Genomic DNA, 25,094 nt, shown 5'->3' on the forward strand with positions numbered 1-25,094 from the left:
GCACACTTATACCACAAGGAAATTTGTTCAGCTATGTTCATAGCAGCATTATTTGTAATAGCCACAACCTGGAAACAACCTAGATGTCCCTCAACCAAAGAATAAATAAAGAAAATGTGGTATATTTACACAATGGATTACTAACTACTCAGTGGTTAAAAAAATGACATCTTGAAATTTGCAGGCAAGTGGATGAAACTGGAAGAAAAAAAAAGCATACTGAGTGAGGTAATCCAGACCAAAAAGATAAACACAGTTTGTACTCACTCATAAGTGGATATTAGAAATAAAGCAAAGGATAACCAGACTACAGTTCACAACCGCAGAGAAGCTAGGTAACAAGGAGGACCCTAATAGAGACATACATGAGTCCCCCTGGGAAGGGGAAATAGATAAGATCTCCTGAGAAAACTGGGAACACGGTGGGAAGGAGGGAGTGTGAAAGGGGAGGGGGGAACGGGGAGGAGGGAAGGGTTGGTTGAGTTGGGGAAGGACAGAGAGGGAGAACAATGAAATGGAACCTGTCTGTTGTTCTTTGTGAAGAAACTTGCACATTCCTGATGCTTTTTTCAAGACAGTTCATAGAAACTAAGGCCCCCTTTCAATTCTATTTACTCTGACCTACTTTGTATCTCTTTTTCAAGAAGAAAGTGGTAAGTCACTGTTTGAAATTGTATCTCCCTATCATACCTAGACTAATGACAAGGGGACACAGTTCCCAGTTTCCTTCCAAATTAAACTTCAGGCCTAGGTAAACACATTGTGTCAAATTCAGATGTTATTTACATTGTTACGTTTTCACGGGAAGAGATAACCCATTTAATTAAAGACACAGATCTAAAATGGAAATGTGATTTTTGTAAATTGCGGGGTCTGGTTGTCAGAGCCACAGCAACTCCTCAAGGGAAGTGTCCAGATTCTAGTCTGACTGACATAACCCTTCCCACCTTCCAACCTCATTCTCCACCAGTGTGGCCAGACCACAGGAAGTGAGACGCTGCATCCCAGTCCCCCAGGACCTGGCCAAGTGAGAAGGGTAAAAATAGCACTGCCAGCTCCCAGAATCACCAGCTCTCAAAGTGAGCCAGAGGGCAGAGCGACCGCTCTGGCTTCCAACGGACACAGCCTCACCATCCCAGTTGGCTGGCCGGGTGTAGAACATGGAGCACAGCAAATAGCGGCTTCCTGCTGACTGTATACCAGATAGCCACAGAAAGCTACCAACTGTGGTGTTTCTTCACCTGGATGTTTAATAAATGCATGCAGTCAATATGTTCTGATAGCCACTGAGATGGTTGAATGCTTTCCTAAAGATTTGAGCTGCGTAAACAAGGACTGGAAAATATACATATAAACTGTATAAAAGCTGTTTCGCTTGAGTTTTTTTTTAAATGAGGGTGCCTATATGTTTATTAAAGTTATTTAAAGAAGAGAAAAATGCAGTATTGGTGGTTTAGCCTTTTAAGCCACAATTCTTCCGTCTTGGCATCGTTGACATATCTACGGATTCTACAGGATTCGTCACTGTGCAAGCTATTCTGTGTGCTGTAGGATGACTGGCAGCACCCAGGGGCTCCACACATCAGGTAGTTTGTTGTCCCCTCCCTCAATTGTATCAATGCAAAATACCTTTATTTAGCGCCATCTTTTGAGGAAACTACTTGAAGGATACATGCTAACATAGGTTTGGTCGGGGCCAACAATCACTATTTGTTCAGCCAAATTTTGAGAGTAAACTCCATCACTGTGTCCTTCACAAAGTGATCTCAATTTCTTCTCTTTCTGTAACCTTCTCTTTATCTTTTTTCCTCCCCTTTTTCCTCTTCCTCTCTCCTTTATCCTCTTCCCCAATCTCTTTCTCCTGCTGCTACTCTAGATAGCTTCATTTTAATTGAACAAATTTGTTGGAAAAGCTAAAATCCCTAACATTCCCCCAGCAAAACTACGATAATTACAATAGAAGTAATTGAACAAAAGTTAACCAAATTCAGTGGTTTGCAATGTCCATTCTCCTAGGAGTTGACAGTGGAATATGGGAAGTATCATTTTTTGACAAGGGGGCAACTCATGTTCTAAAGGTAATTTGGATTAATTCCACCTGTGTGTGTCCTGTGGCCTCCAGAAACAGTGTCTTCTGTCGAGATAGCCCTAGATTCTTCCATGATAGAGAGCAATATTTTGACAGCTTAAGAACTTGTTGGGAAAGAAAGAAAAGAAGCTTGTTGGGGCCTTTCTTCTTTGTTGTGTGAGGAAAGTAAACATTTCATATGGTGATAATATTTGGGAGTCTCGATAGGAAGTCACTTTCATAAGTATCGTCTTTATTTCATGAATTTTATTTTGTTTCACTTTCACAGATTTGGCTTTTGACTTTTAGTCATCACTAGATAGTAGCAAAATTTTAGAAAAAAGCAATTGACTTTGCTTAAACAAATAAACACTGAAAACAGGGAGTCTATGTCTTATATTAGCATTTTAAAATTTAAATTTAGTACAAGGCAAAACTTCCAAACTTTGTGTAAACTGTGGATTTGCCACCTCCATAAAAAGAGTTAATTCCATCCTACACATTGGCAGAGGGTCAGGAATACCATGACTGGGTTCAAAGACAACTTCCAAGAGGAACATTCAAGTGTTGTTTTCAGAAGAATATATTACCCAGTTTTATGATTCTTTATGTTTGCTTTCCTCAGTTAGAATCCAGCACTTTGGAGATGATACATTGGCGAGATTGCACTTAATAGCCACAGAAATATGATGTGAGGATTCCTGGTCCAGGAAGGATGTAAGAAAGAATAGTTTGCAAACAAGTTTCAGCTAAATTCTACTTCAAGCCATGTTCTCAGGCACACAATTGATGTGGGATGTCCTTCTTTTTGCTTTTATCAGTTGATGAATAAAGCTATTTGGGCCAATAGCTTAGCAGAGTAAAGCCAGGAGGAAAATCCAAACAGAGATAGAGAGAGAGTAGGCAGAGTTCAAGAGACACCGTGTAGCTGCTGAAGAAGACAGACACCGGAACTTTACCTGGTAAATCACAGCCTCATGGCAATACACATATGAATAGAAACGGCTTAAGATGTAAGAGTTACTTAATAAGAAACCTGAGCTAATAGGCCAAATAGTATTGTAATTAATATAGTTCCTGTGTGATTGTCCTGGGAAATCAGGAAACGAACACGCAGTCTCCTCCTACACACAACAGATGAATAAACAGATGCTTATTCACAAGATAATATGTACTTTTCTCTCAAAGAAAGAAGAAGTGGTGCATTTAAGAACAGATTTTTTTGCCTCAAAAGCCAAGAGTCCTAATAAAAGTATAGGTCAAGAATGGACTGCCCACTCTGTGAAAGAATGGGGACCAAAAATCTCTTGAAAAGGCTGCTTCTAAGTATTTATCTTTGCATATGAAACTACCCCTAGTCCATGTAAGTACTGTATACCTTCTGACCTTTTAGTATATTATCATGTTATCAATTACCCATACCGTGGGGTTTTACTATTGACATTTCTACACATGCATGTAACATATTTTGGTCATGATCACACCACATTATCTTTATGGCTCTGTCTTTTACACATAGTATTCAAAGTTTGTCAGTTATATCAGATATTGCATGTGTTCGTGTGTGTGTACACCTATGTACATATGGAGACCAGAGGTCAGCACAGAATGTTCATAATCACTCCCCATCTTACTTTTTGAGACAGGATCTCCCCCTGAATCTAGAGCTCACTAATTTCACTAGACTGGTTGGCCCTGGGGTCTTCCTTTCTCTGCTCCCCCTTTGCTGAGGTACACACCTCTACACTTGTTTTCTGTTTGTTACTGTGGTTTAACCAGGTGCTAAGCATCACACTGGGCCCTCCTGCTGGTGTAGCAAGCGCTTTACTGACTGATCCATCTCTGCACCATCAACATTAAAATTTTAATGCACTGGCAACATTTATGAATAATCCCCAAATCCCATTTCTGATTTCTTGTGCCACAGAGTCAGGAGGCTAGTGCATGAAAAACACTCATTTACTCAGAGAGTCCACATCGAAAGTTAAATGTTTTGGTTTTATTTATTCATTCTCTTTTCATGGTGACATACACACTAATTATCCTAAGATATTTTTCTATTTTGGTTTTTAAAAAATAGGCCCACTGAGGACGGCTAAGATCCGAAGCAATGGCCATGCGGAAGATCAAGGGCGCAGCCCCACCGGAACCCTTATTAATCACGATAGTGCAAAAATGGTGCAGCCGCTCCGCAAGACAATTTGGCATTTCCCTAAAAATTACATGCTGTTTACCATTTGATCTAGTACTGGCAATCCGCGGCATTTATGCAAATGAATAGAAAACCTTAGTCCACGTGAAAAAATACTAATAGCAGCTTTGTTCATCGTTACTCAGACGCTGAAGTCACCAAAATGCCCTTCAATGAGTAGGTGGATATCGTGGGATATTAGTTTAAGATGTGTTACATTCATTTATGCTGAGGGGTATTTGTTTAATGATGCAAAGATGTGTTGCACTCTTTTATGTTGCATTTGTTTAATTCTGTAAAGCTGTGTTACTTTGCCTGTATAAAACACCTGATTGGTTTTAATAAAGAGCCGAAGAGCCAATAGCTAGACAGGAGAAAGGATAGGTGGGGTTGGCATGCAGAGAGAATAAATAGGAAGAGAAATCCAGGCTTGAGAGAGAAAAGAGGGAGGATTGATGAAAGGAGAAGGAGGGGAGGACACCGGGGACCAATCACACAGCCAGCCATAGAGTAAGAAGGGAAAAAAAAAAAGACAAATAGGATAAAGAAGGCAAAATGTCCAGAGGCAAAACAGAAGGGGAGAAACAGGATAATTTAAGTCAGAAAGGCTGGCTAGAAAGCCAAACTAAAGCTGGGCATTCATAGGTGAGAATAAATCTCTATATTTGGGAGCTATGTAGTGGGCCCCCAAAGAGTAAACAAACAAAAACCTACAGGTGGAACTGCATTACACCCATACCTTGGAATATTCAACAATAAATATAAATAGTCAAGCTGCAGAAATACATAAAATCATTTTAAATCCATGTTGCTAAGTCAAAAAATGCTTATTTGGAAAGGCTGTGTACTCTACGGCTCCAGCTGCAGTATAGTCTGGGGGAGACAATAAAACCACGAGTGCTTGCCAGGGGTTGGAGAAGGGACAAAGAGAAGTGAGCTGGGAGCATGAGGAAGGATTTTAGGGCAGTGAACTTGTTATGTATGAAATTATAACGCAGGCTACAAGTCATCGCAAACATTATCACAACCTAAAGGATACACACACACACACACACACACACACACACACACACACACACACAAAGAATGCTGGCAATTTGGGCTTTAGTTAATAATGTGTCAGTTTTATTCCATCCATTGTGACAAACGCATCCTAGTAAATGTAATTCACCAGCATTAATAGCAGGAGAAACTGGAGGGACTGTGGTAGTTTGAATAAGAATGGCCCCCTAGAGGCTCTTAGATTTCAATGCTAGGTCATTCAGGAGTGAGCTACTTGACAGGGATTAGGAGGTGTGGCCTCCTTGGAGCAGGAGTGGCCTTGTTGAAGGAAGTGTACCCTAGGGGTAGGCTTCGGGGTTCCAAGTCCTCAAACCAGGCCCAGTGTCTCTCTCTCTTGCTTGCTTCCTGCTAATTCAGATATAGGACTCTCAGCTCCTTCTCTAACACCACGTCTACCTGCATGCACCATGCTTCCCACCATGACGACAATGAACTGAACCTCTGAACTGTAAGCCAGTCCTAAACGTTTTCCTCAGAGTTGTGGTCAAGCTGCCTCTTCACACAAGAGAATGGTGACTGAGACGGGGCCCAGAGGCCTTAGACCCTAGCGACTCCTGCTCCTCTGATTCCTCTAAACCTAAACTTGTTCTGAAAAGGGGAAGAGTCATCACTTTTAAGTGACTCTGAACTAAACAGAAACAAGTTTTCTGAAGTGGTAAAAAATGGTAAACCAAATATTGGTTATTAGGCATAAAATAGAGTAGATAGCATTTAAAGATCACTTAGAATGTTCTTTCTTGATGTTCTATTCTGGCTTCAATGCCCTTCTGTCTCACTGAAGAGACTTCAACAATCTGTCTCCTATACAAGAAGTACTGACATATTTAAAACACCCCTATTTCCCTAATTTTCAAATACTTGAGCTATCTCAGGGTTACCACGTGTGACCGATGGCTACCACCCCACTGGATCTCAGTGTGGGACATTATGGAACCAGCCTTAGTTCAGGTCGTCTCACTCAGTCTCAAGAGCCCAATTCCAGTGCCATTTGGAATCCTCAGCATGTCTGGAATCCTCGTCCTTCGTCTCTCTCAGCACGCAGTAGGGCGTCCCTGCCCTTCTCCCTTCACCGTGGATTGTGAGCTGAACAATGAAAGCGAACACATCCAGCTCATCACGTGAACACGCCGCCCGGTCACACACGTCTCCGAGCAATGGGCTGCTGGGTCCACCCCAAGCCCTGAAGAACCCTCCAGTCGCTGATCTCCGTGCTCTCTGACCTCCACAAAGGACATTTGTGTCTTCTGTCCCACATCACTTACTGGGAGACGCTCTGCCTGATGGCGGCAGTGACACATTCAGCCTGGTTTGGACCCATTTCTGAACATGCACTTTGCTGCTGCCGTTTGAGATTTCAACTACAAACTCAGGGGTTCTTTCTTCCAGTTCAATCTGCCAACATCTCAGTTTTGCCCACATCAGATGCTGTCTTACTTCAAGCTGCCCCTTCTTCTTTGCTCAGAAATAAGCACAAGCAGCTTCCCAGTTGCTGAAGCCTAGCTATATAACCTTGTACCCATTTTCCTTACATTGGCCATTTTCTTCCACAAAATAGCAGACACACACTGTTTGTTAATTACTTTTTATTAAGTGGATTTTATGTTCTTGCTTTACTTTTAAATTTTCTAACTGACTTTGGAGATATTGTAATTTTTTTAGTAGTGGAAGTAGTAGCTCACAGTATAAACCCAAATATCTGTATAGGACCTGACAATTAGGTTTGTAGCACAGTCCAAAACAGATTCTGTTGATGTCTCATTGGAGACTGCGGCCAAGCAGGAGAATGAGATAATATGAGAAGAGCAAAACAAACCCACGATAGGAAAATGAAAATCCAAATGAGTAATTATTGTGATTGAAAATATACAACATGGCGGCAGTTTTCATTTTGTCTGTCACATATCATAGCCTTCTTTTCTAGGACAACCTGTGGGTTTCTCTCCCTCTCTCTCTCTCTCTCTCTCTCTCTCTCTCTCTCTCTCTCTCTCTCTCTCTCTCTCTCTCTCTCATACACACACACACACACAGTGGTTCTCAACCTGGGGGTCTCACACACACATACACACACACACTCACAGTGGTTCTTAACCTGTGGGTCATAACCCTTTTGCAGGTCAAATGACCCTTTCAAAGGGATTTCATTTCAGATATTTGTATTATAACTGTAATACAAAAAATGTAAAAAATTACAGTTATGAAATAGCAATGAAAATAATTTTATGGTTGGAGGTCACCACAACATATTAGGAACTGTATTAACAGGTTACAGCATTAGGAAGGTTGAGAACCATTGGGCTAATACGTTATCTTTTTTTTGTTTGTTTGTTTGTTTTTTTGTTTTTCGAGACAGGGTTTCTCTGTAGCTTTGGAGCCTGTCCTGGAACTAGCTCTTGTAGACCAGACTGGCCTCGAACTCACAGAGATCCGTCTGCCTCTGCCTCCCGAGTGCTGGGATTAAAGGCGTGCGCCACCGCCGCCCGGCACATTATCTCTTATTGCTAGGTAAAAGTCATATCACGATTATACCATAAATCATTCTGGCATTTTCCTTCTTAACATTTAAGATGTTAAGTGTTTTTCACTTCAGACAACGTTAAAATAAATATATTCATTTCATACCTTCACACTATGGGGCAGTCAGCCCTTTATTAACATAGGCACTGTAAGTACTTTGAAGTCTTTTAGTTTTGGGGTATATTACATCATCTAAAAATCAATTACTCAAGAAGTCTACAGTTTTCCTTTGTCAGCTGAATCTTGGGAGTTACTTAAGAAAGGTTCATCTACCTGTAAGAATCCACAATATTTTCTTACATATTAGTGTAATATTTTATTGTTCCTTTTTTACCTTAGAGATTTATTCCACACTGAGATATTGCCTTTTTCTGAATTTATATCCAGCTGCACAGGCCTGTCATCCCAGCTACTTGGGAGGTCGAGGCAGGAGGATTATTAGTTCAAGGCCTGCTTGAAGAACTTAGTAAGACCCCCATCTCAAAATAAAAACATGAAACAAAGGTTGGGCTGTAGCTTAGTTGTAGAGTGTTCGCAAGTGTTCCTGAGTTTGGTCCCCAGCACATGAATCCCAAGATACCAGCAGTGCTAGCACAACTGTAACGAAGTCACCACATGTGAATTCCCTAGACCGTCTTGAATGAACGTCTAGAACACATTTGCTGGTTTTATATTAGCAATGTATCAGTCCCATGTGGTTTGACTGACAGTTTTATGGTAAGCTGTAATTTGCAGCAAAGTCAAGTTTCTTTCAACAGCTGCTTTTATTTTTTTAAGATATTCCCAATGTGATAGTGTGAATGTATTGGGCCCCTTAAGTTCAGAGGACGTGGCACTGTTAGGAGGTGTGACTTTGTTGGAGTAGGTATGGCCTTGTTGGAGGAAGTGTGTCACTGGGGAGGCGAACTTTAAGACTTTGAGTCTCATATATGCTCAAGCCACACCCAGTGAGACATTCCACTTTCCTGTTGCCTTCTGATCAAGATGTAGCCAGTACCATGTCTGCATGCACGCCACCATGCTCCCTACCGTGATGGTAATGGACTGACCCTCTGGACTATAAGCTGCCATCTCAATTAAATGTTCTCCTTCCTAAAAGTTGCCATGATCATAGTATCTCTTCACAGCAATAAAAACTCTAAGACACCTAGTATTTTGTATTAGTATGTAAAACTCTTTGTTGGTAGACACCTAGGATGTTTCCCACTTAGATTTCCTATAACAAACTCCCTGAACATGCTTTTCATCATTTAGTGTGATTCTCTATGGCAAAAGGAGAGAAGCAAAGCTAGGGGTCTGGGAGATGCTTTAGTCCGTAAACTGCTCTGCAACAAGCTGGGGAACCAGAGCCCCAGTGACCATGCCAAAGATGGGGTTAGTTGTACACACTTATAACTCCCCACTGGCAAAGTGCTGCCAATAGGATCACTGGGGCTCAGCGGCAGACAGCCCAACTTTGCATAATTCTCAAGTCCCAGATGAGAGGCCGTCTTAGATATGAGTATGGAAAACTATCCTGAGAAACACACCAGAAATTGACCTCTGGCCTTACACACACACATGCACATACATGTATACATGCACACACACACACACAAAGAAAAACAGTGCTAGGCATTGCTGTCTCCTCTATCTACTCTAAGCTCACCTAATAGAGAGGGGCGGGACTAGCTCCCACATTCCCTGTGCCGTAATGCACTTCATGTTTAGGGGATGGCCAAACGCCATCCCCTAAAGCCTTTCATATAAAAGTCCTAGAAACTGGTCCTGTTGATGCATACCTATAATCCCATCATTTGGGAGACAGAACAAGAGGACTTCCGAGTTTGAGAGCAAGAACCTTTCTCAGATAAATAAGTCTTAGAGAAGTAGCCACAAAGTGATTGCTTTGTTTCTAACATCAAGGACCAAGCATGGCTTCTTCTTCAAAGAGCTTTTGCCTCATAGATTCCCTGAAGCAATGTGTAGCTGGTAACAGTCTGCATAACAGCTGATTCCAGTCTTCAAGGGCAGACTTAACCTTCATGTGACTTTCTCCCGGGATGCCTGCCTCTTTCGCAAAAGAGAAAGGCAAGTGCATGCCGGGTCTCTGAGGCCTAGGCTAATACAATATTCTATCAGTCAAGAGCATGAGCATCAAACTGGAACTGAGTTGACTTTCCAACTACAAAACATTTTGTAAATGAGTGTTGCTTGTTGTCAAAGCCTGAGAGAAAATTTGGAAGCTTTAGTATTGTAGGTCCATGAACTTCTGTAAAATGTTTGAAGGTCATGCTAATCATACTTCAACTAACTGCACAGAGCCCCAGGATGCCATTCAGCATGCAGAGTCAGCCTTCAGCCTTAACTTCTACAAATGTGGCCCTGAGAGAGGTGATATCAACTAACGGTCACACTAGATCCTTGCTGGGGATGAAGAGGAAGCCCTGCTTCTTAAACATGCTAGAGGAAGTTCCTAGCTTCTTAAACATGCCTTGTTTCTCATTAACCCGCATTTAGTCATATTTAGGAAGTTGGTTTTTTTCGGGGGGATGTTCTTGACTTTAAAAAATAAAAAATCTAAAAATAATATCAATATTATCAATTAAGTCCCTGAACCTGACAGGCACACTGAAGACCTCAAGGCCCCTCCCTACAAAGAAGTACATTATATAGACAGTTTAAATCCATTATTGGACAAAGCAGGCTTTCCTGGGAAGCTTGGCTATTGTCCTCTGTTGAAAAATGAAAGGTGTTTTGTTTTGCTCAACTTCTTCAAATGCTCATCAACATATCAGATCAACTATAGCAAAACATGGTGACCTTCTTGAACAGTAACTGGGCTGTTAGGTTTTGCCAAAGCGACACAAACTAGAGCTACCTAGGTGGGAAGCTCATAGAGAAATTGCTTCCTTAGACTGGCCTGTAAGCCGGCTGGCAAGGCATTTTCTTGATTAACGATTCACGTGGGAGGGCCCAGTTTACCCGGGCAGGTGGTCCTGCTTGTACTTCAAAGCCAGCTGAGCAAGCCACGAGGATCAAACCAATAAGCAGAGGCCTCTGCAGTCTCTGCTTCAGTTCCTGCCATGAGCTTCTGCCCCGGCTTCCTTGGATGACTGCTTGTGACCTGTAAGCCAAACAAACCCTTTCTTCCCCCAAGTTGCTGTCTGTTGGTGCTTTATCGCAACTTTAGAGAGCGCACCAGAAGAATGCTTATTTTATGTTGTTTCTTGGTGTGGTTTCACTTTTATATTTTCATTTGCCTTGTGTTTTCTATGTTCTTTTTGATAAGATACCCCAGTTCTGCTGTTGAGATGCACTCAACCCCCATTCTCCTCTGTGAATTCTGCTCTATTTTACCCTGTAGATCTTTCCTGTGTCTCTGAATTCCTGAGCAGGCAATGGCTGCCCTCAAGCACTTGGCTTTTTTTTTTTTTTTTTTTTTAAATCTGGTTGCATTGTTACTCAGCTCTTACTTTCTTAACTAACATCCAGATGAAGGACCTCAGGTCTTTAGTATCCCTAGTTCTTGGCAAAGGGAAGACACTAAGAATTCACTTGAAAAAGGAAAAAAAAAGAAATTTAATGTTAAAAATGCATGCTGTCAAATGATCAGCCCTGAAATTATACATACAAGTAATATAGACTGAGCAGGTGGTATGTACGTATGTTTAGAAACGCATACACACAGAGACACACGCTGCCACCGCCACCACCACCACCACCACTACCACCACCACCACCACCAACACCAAACAACAACAACAACAATTAAAAGTCTGTGAATTTGAAAGGGTGTGGTACAAGGGAGGGCTTGGAGAGAGGAAAGGGAAAATGATAACTCAAATAAAATAAAAATCAACCCATACCACAAATAGTGAAGGAAATGTAAAGAATAGTCCAGAAGCTATAACAATCACCTAGCAAAAGAAGGTAACTGCTTTACTCGGTTCAAATTAAGAGATTTAAGTCAATCTGTTCAGAGTCAGGACAGAAAGCACGTGTGCTGCCAAGCCTAGCCTAGCCGGAAACACAGGTGCAGGGAGGGTGTCAAAGACTGTAGGATAATGAGGAGCCTGAGAATCACAGGCTTCAGAGGTCTCGCTAGAAACAAGGCAGTTTCTGGAACCAAAGACAGCAGAAAAAAGACTGTCTTTGAAGCAAGAAAATGGCCACAAGTAGAAAGGGTTCTGATCAATGCAGGGTTATGGATCTTGGAAAAGTTGCAGGAAGAGAGAGAGTAAATGTGATCAAAATGTATAAAATTCTCAAAAAAAATAATCAATTTTAGAAATGCTAAAAGCCAGGCAGGAGCGAAGACACCGGTACCCTAAGCTGGCTTTTTCTAGCACTTGCCACTGGTGGAAACTTATCAGAGGCCCAGAGCTCAGTGGGGCGGGGTGAAGGTGGAATTCAGGAGAGACCTTCTCAGCAAGGGTTCCCTTAAAAACCCTGTAATGATGACTAAGCAAGGAGATGTGGGAGGGAGAAATCAAAGAGGAATTTGGAAAAGGTCACTGAAAAGCAGAGGTCAAAACACCCATTATGTCTTGAAAATGCGCACAGTTTCAGAGGACCACAAAACATCACGTGAGGTTTACACAGACTAAAGATGTCTACGCTTCCCTTTGTGTCTGAGACAGTGGCATTGCTTTCAAGGTTATTTCATATTTCTTTGGTTTTCGATGATCCTCTCCTTGGTTAAAGAAGCGTGTTAAAAAGTAGCCACGCTGATTGCAGTGGGTTGGTCTGCACAGCTGCCTTTGAAGGCATTTGATAAACCCCTTATTACTATCTTGGCAGGCTCCTTTGTGTCAGGCCAAAAGGATTTTTCACCCGAGGAAGACATATTTTTTTGGGCCCTGAGCCCTTAATCCCAGCCCTTAATCCCAGATGTTGTGTTTACAGTGGCCCCTAAACAAGATGAACCCGTCACCTCCCTTCGTCAAGAGGACGTCTTGCTATCTGATGGTAATATCAGTGTCTGCTGATAGTTCGTCTCATCTTCTTTACGTCTCTAGGTCGGCAGAAACCCACTTTATTTCTTAAGATTCTGGTGTTGCTTGGGCTTTGCTGTAATCCACATTTAAATGTCATGTCACCTTCTGAGGGCCTTTAGGGAAGGACGTGCTGTGTTACTGCGGGGTCACTGTTGAATTCTCAAAGATCTATGAGAACACACTCCTTCCATATTTAATCACATGGTGAGCTACTGTTCAAATCAGTGTTGAGAAAGATTTGTCTTGTGTTGTGTTCGGCAGCAACCAAATAACCACATACCCATGGCGTGTCAGGTTCCCGCTGTCCTGGTGCTGACAACCTCCATTCTGCATCTAATCTTCCTGGCCGCTCTTTGAAATGGATATTATAATCCACAGCTCACAACAGGCAAATTGGAGACTCAGAGATGCAAGCAGTATGCCTATAGCCCCCCCGGAGGGCGGAAGCAGGACTCCCTCCATATGGGCATGAAGCTGGGGTTGAGAAACTGAAGGACTTAACTGATTTTTGGTAAAAGTGTCAAATATGTGTAAAATAATGTTTTTGTCTCTAATATGACATTAGCTATGTGGGTGGCCAGTGTCATGGGGTAAAGAGTGATAGAAACGGATTCCTTTAATCTTGCTGCTAAAGGGGACAGTCTTCACTTAAATTTTAATCAACAATGCCTCCTTTCCTTTTTGTCTGACTTTGTTACTTAAGGAATGCACACATGAGCACGATCTGCTGAACACAGCACTTCTTTCCCTGGGCAACCACCAAACTTGCTTGCCCGGTTCTGCTCCCTTGTGGAAAAAGAGCGCTTATCCCATGTTTCCACTTTGGAATGGTGTGAGGGCAGAAAGGACTATACAGATGCCGTATCATAGATACTATGGGACTTACTAAAATACAAACTTCTGGACTTCAGAGGTTTTTGTATCCTATGAATTACTATAAACCCAAGCCCCAGTAGCAACATACATGTTTTAACAAAGTGTAAGAGGCATTAATTTTGCTTCTTTCCCTTGGAAATTACTCTTGTACTCAGCATTAAACCTGGCCTGGCTTCTCAAATGGCTCTCAGGAAGTGAAAGCTTTAGTAAACGGGTCTATGTGGTCCAAAGTCGGAAGGCGGCAGAGGTGTAGAGCGAGTAACTGGTGGAGCTTCGCCTTTGCTCAAACCTCCACCTCCGTCACAGGGAGTAGCAGTTTATCCGTTGTCTGTGAAAACCATGTTCTATAGGAGGCTGTCTTCTCTCCGTGGGCACGGGTCGTCTAGCACAAGGCTGGGCGCAAAATCACCACCCAGCTGATAGTCGTTGAGTCAGTCAAGAGCGACAGAACGTAAATCAAAAATAATTCAAACAGCATTTGGCCGAGCATGTGCTTACTAAATATTTATTAAATTACATTAAATATGATGCTCAAAGGAAGACCCATGCCACACATTCCAAAACTAAGTAGGCATTATATTTGAATTAGCAGCTGTTGGGGATTATCTGTGTGCCTCCCCAGTAAGGATACTAAATGGAGATCTTACTGCATCAGCAAGCTCCTCAGTCTGAGAAATGGCTCGCTTCCAGCAGGCTGGCATGCTACCTTCCAACTACGCCATACTTAATGGAAAAGCTAACGTGTACCGTGGTGTGCCAGACGATCTGATATGGCTTACGAATCACCCCTCGCCCCTTTCCGTAGCAGTGTGTGAGTGTTCGTTAATCACACTTTCCTCCCTTAGTCTTTTCCTTTCTTTCTGAGCATCCTATAAACAGAGGCACCCAAAGGCAAGGATCTCTATAATACTGAAAGGTCTATGAAGTTCAAAGACAGTGAAAAAAATGCAGCTTAGGAGAAAAGACATGGGACATCATGTTTGCAATAGATGATGTGTTCTCTTGGTTTTTCTGCTCCCTGAATAATTGTGTTGGACTCAACAGAACACAAGCTCCAGGATTCTCTATCTTAAATGGCTTGACGTTCTCCAGCCAATAAACATGGCATGACACAGATGTACTCCACATTAGAAACGGTCTATAAATAAATACCCACATATAATATGTACACACATGCACATGTGCATGCCCCCTACACACACACACACACACACACACACACTCATGCTCAAGTAAATTTTAAATACATAACAAATAATTGAGTACCCCAAACAAAAAGTTCATTTATTTTCCATTATGACTGACAGGTTTCCTTGTAAGATTTTCAAAGCACACACTAAGAATCTGGCCATTTGGGAAGAAGGAGCTGAAACCTAGTTAGAGCAGACACCGTCTGGTGGGGGCTGGGGCGCGGAGGCTGCAGGACAGACAGCACCACTTAGGTACAGGAGACAGTTGTTTAAATAAGAGTACGGTGGTGTCAGCTTGTTGATAAGGCAGCACTGAGCCAGTTGCTGGTAAATTGAATCTGTTAAATGTTAATGAACTATCACTGTAGAAGTAACCGGGAGATGGGAAATGCTCAAGAAGTTAGACTCTACTGCAAGGCCAATTTATCTCACAACGGGGAACATTTTTATTACAAACATAAGGAAACTTAATGTAAAATTTGAATTTTTAGTGTATTTTATTGATAAAAGCGTCGCTCCTTTATCCACAAGTCAATTTTCTCCGCTCTAAGCAGAATTTTACAAATGCATCGGCTGAGCCACAGAAAAGGCCTTTTTGATATGATCTTTTGTATTTGAACCGTCTCTTGCTTGGAATTAAATTCAGTCCCAAAATAGCAAGTATATCATCCCCTAACCACTTCCCATTAGTGACAGCACACTGCAGAGATTAGCAGTGCAGCCGTGACTTGCCAAGTAAAAGAACCTTGTAGGGAGCTCAGACTCAGACTTCCCCACTCAGAAAGGGTGATGCGTGGTCTGTGTGAAGATTCCTAGCCGGCAAAAATGAATTCCAATGGAAGTGAAGACATTGCCCCATACAGACTAAATGGAAGTCTTGGGTAGACTTTGCTTTTGGGTGTTATTTCCCACAGGACTGTGACAAGCTCAGGTCGCTGACATTGGCATGACTGTTCTATAGGACAGACAGTTCAAATGAGCTCTCTTCAAATGCTAAGTTTACAGCAACTGAGTCTTCAGAGGAGATGAAACCTATGTGTGATATAAATCTCTTCCTCAGCTGTCATGATTGACAGGTCCATTTGGTTGGGTTTAGAGGGCAGGGAACAGAAGTGGAGCCTGACTCACGGGGCTTGGCTCGGGGCTCAAGTCTGGGATTGTTTTAGAGACATGAATACCCACACGTCCTTTCTATTGTCACATTCGGATTTCAGAGCCACATGGGTAAAATTTTCACATTTGCAACTTACACGCTTCTCTGAGCCCGTGAGGTCATTTTTAAAATGCAGTTCTATTTCCTTGGTAAAGCCTCTTCTGAGACACTAAATTTAGCGCTGCCAATCAGAGGAACAGGTGGTATGGGATACTCCCAAACCGGTCCTCCCCCATCAGGCGTTCCTAAGAGAGCCAGCCAATCACAGCCCCGGGCACTAAGGATGTGGGCCCGTCAGCAGATCTGGGGAATATAAGGGCCAGCCAGCCCCTGGCTCTGGAGCAGTCGTGCATTCCCACCTCGCCTCGGGTGTAGGGATTGCATAGAAAAGCAAAACCACACAGTCAAGACTGTGTGGTTTTGTTTTGAGGGTTAGAGGCTCACTGATTCATGTCGGAGATGGTTGGGAAAACCAACTCTACATAGGACGTCGTTTCAGAAGCAACCTTGGGCTTAGTCCCACCCTTTTTAGGCACTCTTGAGAAGTCAGGTAAGTGGGAATCGGCTTGTTTGATTCTTAGAGCTATTTCTGATGGGTTTCCAGTCGCCAGTTTGAGCGGTGAATGTCTGTTACTAAAGGTTTGCTCTCTCTGACTGACCTGCAGTGCGAATCTGCGTTTTAAACTTGATTTGGATATGTAAGTTTTCTTAAAAAAAAAAAAAAAAAAAAAAAATCAAACGCTTAAGCCTAACCAGCGGAGTCAGCAATTCAGATTTTTAAAATGCACTTGATATCCTAGAACTCAGGGGTCTGAGATGAGTGCAGAAATGTTTGCTTCCTTAATAAACGTGTCCGTGGGGAATGTACAAGGTTATGTGGCCCTGTGATAAAGCAAGGCTGACCAAGAATAGCTCTGAGAAAGCCATGTGGCATCGGCTACGCCCGATGACTTTTTAAGGGAATCAACCGCCGGGGTATCTGTTGCGGGACAGTGGCAGACACTTGTCTGCTGTCAGTCAAGCCGGGGGTGTTATTTTGGGAGCATGACATTTCAGATGCATACCTTCAGCCCTAGGCCTCTGGAAAGCAAGTGCCAATTCGTCTACTTAGACAATAAGGATAGGGTATCAAGCCCATTTAGGCCACTTAATCCCAACATTTTATAAAGTCTCGATGAAGATGGAGGATTGTTGTTCAGACGATTCCAAATCTCATTATGCATTTTAATTCAACCCGCAATCCAATTATGTGGCATGAGATAAATATTAATACTAAAGAAGGGTAAGAAATAAAAGACTTAATTTCAAAACACACTTAGATTTCCCTTCTTTCTGGGATTAGGTTACTAATTGTAAATGCCTGTTATTAGATAAATACATAATTATGCATTGCTTATCTAAGGAGACAGCTATTTTTAGAAGATGCACTGGTTTGCAGACAGGAAAACTTAGACATAAAATGTGCTCACCCTAAAGATAATGTGCTGGACACAAGAGTTCCTCGGAAATGTTTCCTGAAAACTTTTGGAGGATGATACCTGGATTTTTCTGGAGTAGGAACTTTGCCTTAAAGAACTTTGGTTACACTAAGTAGAATACCAGCACTGAGATTATTGCACTGTAGTGCCAGAATGAACAAAAAAGAATTACTAAAAATAATAATGAGGCAGTAGAAAATTCGGAAATTGCTTTTAATGCCAGAACACTAGTCTGGTCAAGGTGAATGATTATGTATTTATGCATAAGGAAATTTCACACATAATCTCCAAAACTGATAGGCAAAATACTTTCTTCCACTTACAAAAGGACTTAATTGCAAATTTTACACTCATCTCTTTGTTGACGACTATTTCACATACTAAAGCACAGGTCTTTTTATTTCAATGAGCATTTCCCACCAGCCCCCCATTATTCAGTTTGCTTATTGTTCCATGTTAACTCAAGTCAGCATTTTTATTTCAGATCTATAATAAATTTGGACTTATTAGATATTTTCCCTGGTGATTATTTCAGCCACATTAATTGTGCCGTTGCATACGACGTACAGACATGTTAGAACACTGTATGCCTGCTTTGTCGTTGAAGAATAAAAGGCTTATGACTGTGAAAATCCTTGCCAGCACTTTTCACATTAGTGAAGGGCTTACTAAGTACAAATGTTTTCATCTGGGTGCAGATTTTAAGCAAGGAGCAGAGCCTAAGGCAAAGCCCCCTTGTAACATTGGCACCGTGGTGAGAGCTGCCGGGGAAGGATTCACATGCTTATTACATACTGTGTTGATGCAAAGGGTATAGACATCACACCTTGTCTCTGAAAGCCCTGGGTCATAGCTTGGTTTTCCCTTCCACTCTCTCCCAACCTGATTTTCCATTTTTTGGTAGGACTTAATGTTCCTGCTTTGACCACTGTGGGGGGAGGGGTGTTCATTGCTCTGTTTGACTTCCTCCATACCCCCCCAATTTCCCTTAAATTAGCTCAAAGGTCAGCTGCACAAACCCCAAGAGAAGGCTTCCTATTGCTCTAGGGCCACCTATGCCTAGAGAAATCCATTTGGAGAAGCACATGTCTTTTTCTTCACCACGTAGCTGCTGAGGGGCCCTGAGGATCAACATTTTCACCAAATTTCTTTTCCTTTTCAGAGTGCCTAAAAAGATGACCACTCAAGCACCGACGTTTACGCAGCCGTTGCAAAGTGTTGTGGTACTGGAGGGTAGTACCGCAACCTTTGAGGCTCACGTTAGCGGTAAGATGCTTTCTTTTCTGCTCCACCTGCTTCCTCCAGGATTTTTTTTTGTAGGCCCCAAAACCAAGTTTAAATCCTGCTTTTACTATGTAAAATTGGCATAACACCATGGAAAGGTCATTTTAAGGGCATACCGTTCACAGGATTCTGACAATGTAATGACTTGAAAATGTTTTATTCATATTTGTAATTCCACAAAGCAAAAATAATTAGCATTAGATTAAAATTTGCTGTCAGAATCTAGCAACTAAGTAGGGCCAAATCTGGTCATTCTATATTTGGGTTCAGCCACAGAGCCAACGTGGCAGACAAAAGCCCTTGTGTTGTGGGGTTTAGTGACAGAGCTTCTGGGCAGCTAGTCTGTACCTCAGTTTCAGATGTTACATAGGAAAAAAACCATTTCATCAACTTCCCATAGGTGCAGGTGCAGTGACTACTCATGGCAATTATTTTATTGGGTTCTTCGTCTTAGTAAAATATTCTAGTGAATTAAAGACCTCCCTTCTGCAATTAATGGCAAGGCATAGTACTGTCTGCTCTTTATATTCAAAGAGTATAAGCATTTTCCCTAGAATTGTATTTGAAAGGAATTCTACTCTTTTCTTTTTTGCCTCTTTTTCTTCATCACTTGGTTCAGGGATGATTCTAGATGTGCATTACTCATGACAAGTGAGGGGGAGCTATCTATAAATTATACTGTAAATAATTTCAAAATGACCTAATCAATCTTTCTCCTATAGAACCATAACTAGTCATGTACGATTATATTATTAAATAACTATGATTAGTTCATAATTCAGTGCATCCCTGTGGTGAATTCATTCTCTCTCTCTCTCTCTCTCTCTCTCTCTCTCTCTCTCTCTCTTTGGGTTTTTTATGTATGGCTTGCAATAAAGATATACACTAAAGTTTCCTTTTCGTTCCTGTTTCTGTATTATGTATAAGTCTTACATAACTGTCTAACACTTTGCAAAAATATCATAACATCACTCATTCGCTGTTGGTGGAACTCAGCTCAATTCTCCTTTTGCCTGATGAACTCTCAAATAATGACCTTATTTTTCTTCAAATCCTCTGTGACTTCTAAACTGAGCAGAACACGCATGAGGTCTGCGGGAATTTGCCTCTTTGCACAGAAGTGGAGATGACATCTTCATAGATTCAGAGTCCTTCCAATTGTGCCTTTACATTCTCTTAGAAATAGGTCACAGATGAAGTCTGACACCGACAAATTAGTCCATTACACTCTTCACTCACCCGTAATGGGAGGTTGGCTCGTGTAAGGAACATTGAACATTCTGTTACCAACGAGAACAGTCACAAGCATCGATGTCTGGTGCAAAGTAAACATTCCCTGGAGTAGCCGTCCAACCTCTGAACACACTAGGTTCAATAAAACCTGAAACCCCTGATGCGGTTCTTAACCGTAAGTGAAGAGACTCTGGCTTCCTCCTGCTGCTCCGACTTTCTCTGTTCTTCTAGAAGACCGGATTTGGCTCTGGAGTTAGCATGAGGAACAGCCTGTCCATGTGGGGGCATTTTTGCTGCAGTCACATTGGCAAGGACACTCTGGACAGTGTCCCTGCAACTGTAGAGGAGGGAGGTGGCACGGCCTCCTGGGGCAGGGCTGTACGGTGGCTTTGTGCCTCTAGTCCTTATGTTTTCAGGATGACAGTGGTCATCTTTCAAAATTTTTGCAGCACTCAACGCTTAGGAACCCACCCCTTTCATTATTTTAATCGTGTCTACCAAATGGTGAAGCTACAGTGTACCTCAAAACCCAACTCCATACGAAGAGGGGTAGGACTCTATAAACCACCAGGTGTTCCCAATGGTGACTGTCATGCTGTTGCTACCACTAAACAGGGTTCCACTCCAGCTAGCTTTAACAGGCCAGTGCAAAGCCTTGCAATGATGGGAAAGAACAGAGGGCTGGACCATGTGCACACCAACATAAATATGACTGCTTACCTTCTAGGTTCCCCAGTTCCTGAGGTGAGCTGGTTTCGGGATGGCCAGGTGATTTCAACTTCCACTCTGCCCGGCGTGCAGATCTCCTTTAGCGATGGCCGCGCTAAATTGACGATCCCCGCCGTGACTAAAGCCAACAGTGGACGATACTCCCTGAGAGCCACCAATGGATCTGGACAAGCGACTAGTACTGCTGAGCTTCTTGTGACAGGTAGGCCAGTAGGGACCAGCTTGTCCCCAGCCAGGACAGAGGGAGTCCAGATAGAGCTACACCCACAAAGGAGGCAGCTCCCAAGCTGGAGAAGGATCCACAGGATGAATGTCCATGGTTGTGTGGTTTGTGCAATTTAATCCTCTTGGAGGATGAAGCACAAAGCAGATGAGAAGCAGTGTCTCTGTGCATATTGCACACTCAAAGTATGCTGAAGACATCCTAATGATCTTGTTCCTCAGCAGGGAGAGTGTAGAGCCTTATCATATAGGTGATATTCCAGAAATCACTGAGAGTGTCCACTTTAAAAGGCATTGCCATAATTCTGACGAAGGTGGTCTGTACCCTAGGCATTGAAAAGACTATGTAGTAAACATACTCAGAAAAGGGCAGATGTTTGTTATTCAAATATGTGACACCACTTTCCCACAAAGTCATTTCCAATTACCTTGGTAGGTTTTGTCTATCCTTCAGCACTTAATAGGACAATCAAACATGAAGAACAAGAGTTATTCTGTTGATTGCATAGCAATGTCTTATACAAACTCTTGCCATGTCCCATGTTTGTTTCTGATGTCTAATTCCATGGTCATAAATGACCTAACTAGAAAGCTCACCAGATTGCTTAAGGGTGAACTTGAATGTGCAATCAGAAAATCAGAACTAGAAAAAGTATGGTAACTTGGAAACACATCAGTCCAATCCCACATTTTGTCATCCATGCTAGACCGTATGTACAGCCACACCCTTCCCTGGGGGAGAACTGGCAGTTAATCATGGGGGGGCGGTCATCACTTTCTCCAGTGGTGTAGCCGCTGGCAAGGTGCTCTTGCTAAGTATATAACTTCCCACCCAGGCTTGGGCCAGAAACCCCTATTAAACTCAGTGGGTCACTCATATACAGAAGTCATGATTGAGGGAGGGGCTTGTTGGGAAGAAGGGCTGAAGTGAGAGAGGGAAGTGGTGTAGCCGCTGGCAAGGTGCTCTTGCTAAGTATATAACTTCCCACCCAGGCTTGGGCCAGAAACCCCTATTAAACTCAGTGGGTCACTCATATACAGAAGTCATGATTGAGGGAGGGGCTTGTTGGGAAGAAGGGCTGAAGTGAGAGAGGGAGGCAGGAGAAAGGGGGAATAGGTTAAAAAACGGCCCAGACTCTTTGTAAAATGTGTGGAATTGCCAAACAACTAAAAGAACTAAAGAGGAAAATTTTCTTTTAATATAATGAATCAAGGAGGACTCCTTCCTTTCTGCAGCACAGTTAACATGAAAGCCTGCCACTGTTGGGGCTGGCATTTTAAATGCAAGTAAATATTTTGATCCTTTTAATAGCACTCCGGTAGGAGGAATGTTTAGAATAAAGTTAAACTTCAATGATTGAGTCATGGGTGCACTCATTCTGCCAACCACTGGAATTCACTTCAGTGCAATTTAGGTAGCTTACTAAACTGTCTTAGCATGTTAGCAAAAGGCAGGATTCAAGCCTTCGAAGTCCCAGAAAGGTCTAGAATAGTATAACAACATCTAGACTTTTTGGTAAAATATTAAGTTTCTCAGTTAAGAGGCTGACTGCTCTTACAGAGGATCAGGGCCTGGCTTCCAGTACCCACATGCTGGTTCATAACTACCTGTAACTCTAGTTCCAGGGGACCTAATGTCCTCTGCTGGCATTTTTGGGCACCTGCACATGTATGATACACATAATCTCATTCACATGCACATAGATATCAATAAAACATTTTTAAAAAACCAAATGCAGTAGCTAAGGACAGCAAAGCAATTACAATGAATACCGGCAGGCAGCCTTCCGTTCCTGCTGCGTTCTAGCTGCTACCCGCTTGGGGGAACTGGGGTTCAAGGACAGTCAAGGGTGTTGGCTGGATTGGGGAGTCAGTCTCTGCTTTGGGGCTCAGGGCTGTGATCATTTAAAGCTACCTTGTTGGAGGTACCCCGACTCCCGGGCCTGACTCTCTTCTCTGCCCTCGGCAGCGGAGACAGCACCACCCAACTTCGCTCAGCGGCTGCAGAGCATGACTGTGAGACAGGGAAGCCAAGTGCAGCTCCAAGTGAGAGTGACTGGAATCCCTACACCTGTGGTGAAGTTCTACCGGGATGGAGCCGAAATCCAGAGCTCCCTTGATTTCCAAATTTCTCAAGAAGGCGACCTCTACAGCTTACTGATTGCAGAAGCATATCCTGAAGACTCCGGGACCTATTCCGTAAATGCCACCAACAGCGTTGGAAGAGCCACTTCCACCGCAGAATTGTTGGTTCAAGGTAGGTGGTAGAGGCTCAGGAGGAGGAGGGTAGGATGGAAGCCTGTGGGACCAGGGATCCGCCTGCCTCCCCCAGACCGCAGTCCTGGGGATGCAAGCAGGAGCTAAGATCAAAGCTACCTTTTTCTTTTTTTCTTTTTTTTCTTTTTTTTTTTTTTTGGTTTTTCAAGACAGGGTTTCCCTGTAGTTTCTAGAGCCTGTCCTGGAACTAGCTCTTGTAGACCAGGCTGGCCTCGAACTCAGAGATCCACCTGCCTCTGCCTCCCGAGTGCTGGGATTAAAGGCGTGCGCCACCACCGCCCAGCCCAAAGCTACCTTTTTATTCACCCCCCACCTCCCACCCCTTCTAGCCCCCGCTACCCCAGGCAGGAGAAGGTCTCTAGAGTTCTAGGCAAGAATTCAATGTTGAAGCCCACTGCAGCCATTTACCCAGGATGAGAACCAGAGCACAAATCAATTAAGTGATGTCCATCTCCATGGTGTTGGCAAACAATGGGATGTTTAAATAAGTAATCTAAGGACATTACTTTCTAATGACATGTTTTCTATCTTTAAATCTAATTTATATTCACACGAAAGCCACAGCTTGCTACCGTTTCCCCTGCTATCACACACAGGAAATTGTGCTAAGAACCCCGGGTTTTCCCTCCTAAAACACACGTCTTTCCGTTTCCACAGGGGAAGAAGTAGTACCCGCTAAAAAGACAAAGACAATCGTTTCGACTGCTCAGATTTCAGAAACAAGACAAACCCGGATTGAAAAGGTAATTTTCCTATAGAACGGCCCCCAGCCTTCCGGGTTGCTGCTTCCCTGGCCTTTCTCACTCACCGTGACCGCTGTTTTCATTGCTTCCAGAAAATTGAAGCCCACTTTGATGCCAGATCAATTGCAACAGTTGAGATGGTTATAGATGGTGCCACCGGACAGCTGCCACACAAGACACCTCCCAGGATACCCCCCAAACCCAAGTCAAGATCTCCAACGCCACCTTCCATTGCTGCCAAGGCACAGCTGGCCCGACAGCAGTCCCCATCCCCAATAAGACACTCCCCTTCGCCGGTCAGACACGTGCGGGCGCCGACCCCATCGCCAATCAGGTAAACCTTCTCTTAGAAGCTTATGGATTTTTTTTTAAAAAATTAAGTATTATGGAAAGAGACCAAGAAGTCCCGTAATGTGATCCTTATCTCCCTCATCTTCTGTGGGTTAATTGAAGATGGATATAAACCCAGGCTCTGAATTCTTATTTACAGTCTGTTCAACAAATATATACTTTTGGAGGCAAAAAAACAGGGGGAGGTAAGAATGATGAAACTTGAGAATTAAATATCACACAGACTACTTGTTTGCACTTTGATTTGGGGGCACTAGTTATAATACTATAAGAATTCCTACAGTGTGTGGTTTACCCCCTGACTGTCCAGTTCCTCATGTGCTATCTCATTAAAGATTCACAACCCTGAAGAAACGTGATTCCCAATAGTTTAGGTAAGAAACTAGAGCTAGGGAAGTCACGAGGCTTCCCCAAGGTCTTCGTTGTGTCCTCTGTGAAATAAAGGGACTTGCAGCCAGAATGATTTGAAGCCTTTGGAAGGAATCGATGAGCCCATTACTTGAAGGTGTCCCTTGAAAACAGAAAATCATTATTCAGACACTTATACTCTCAAATAATAAGCAAAACCTTCTAAATATTTTCCATGTTTGTTAGTCTATCTAAAACATAAAGTGGATTTCTACTCTCAGCTAAAATGTAGAAAGCTTGCAAGGCGAGCCTGTATCATCAGTGTTCAGAAATTACACAATCAAACGCAAATTACCCACCGCAACTGAGACTTTGCAAGTTAGTTTAAAAATGAGG

The 25,094-nt window shown here is 42.7% G+C and overlaps 1 protein-coding gene across 1 annotated transcript in view; it reads left to right on the forward strand.

Annotated features, from left to right (window-relative positions):
• The first annotated feature begins 18,686 nt into the window (after positions 1-18,686).
• Positions 18,687-25,094, forward strand: part of Ttn (titin) — a 271,490-nt gene continuing 265,082 nt past the window's right edge. The window contains 5 exon segments of the mRNA XM_038336350.1: positions 18,687-18,777; positions 20,756-20,959; positions 22,949-23,236; positions 23,914-23,999; positions 24,092-24,333. Of these exon segments, the coding sequence (XP_038192278.1) occupies positions 18,687-18,777; positions 20,756-20,959; positions 22,949-23,236; positions 23,914-23,999; positions 24,092-24,333 (911 nt within the window).

Source organism: Arvicola amphibius, chromosome 7, assembly GCF_903992535.2.
Source record: "Arvicola amphibius chromosome 7, mArvAmp1.2, whole genome shotgun sequence".
NCBI lineage: Eukaryota > Metazoa > Chordata > Mammalia > Rodentia > Cricetidae > Arvicola > Arvicola amphibius.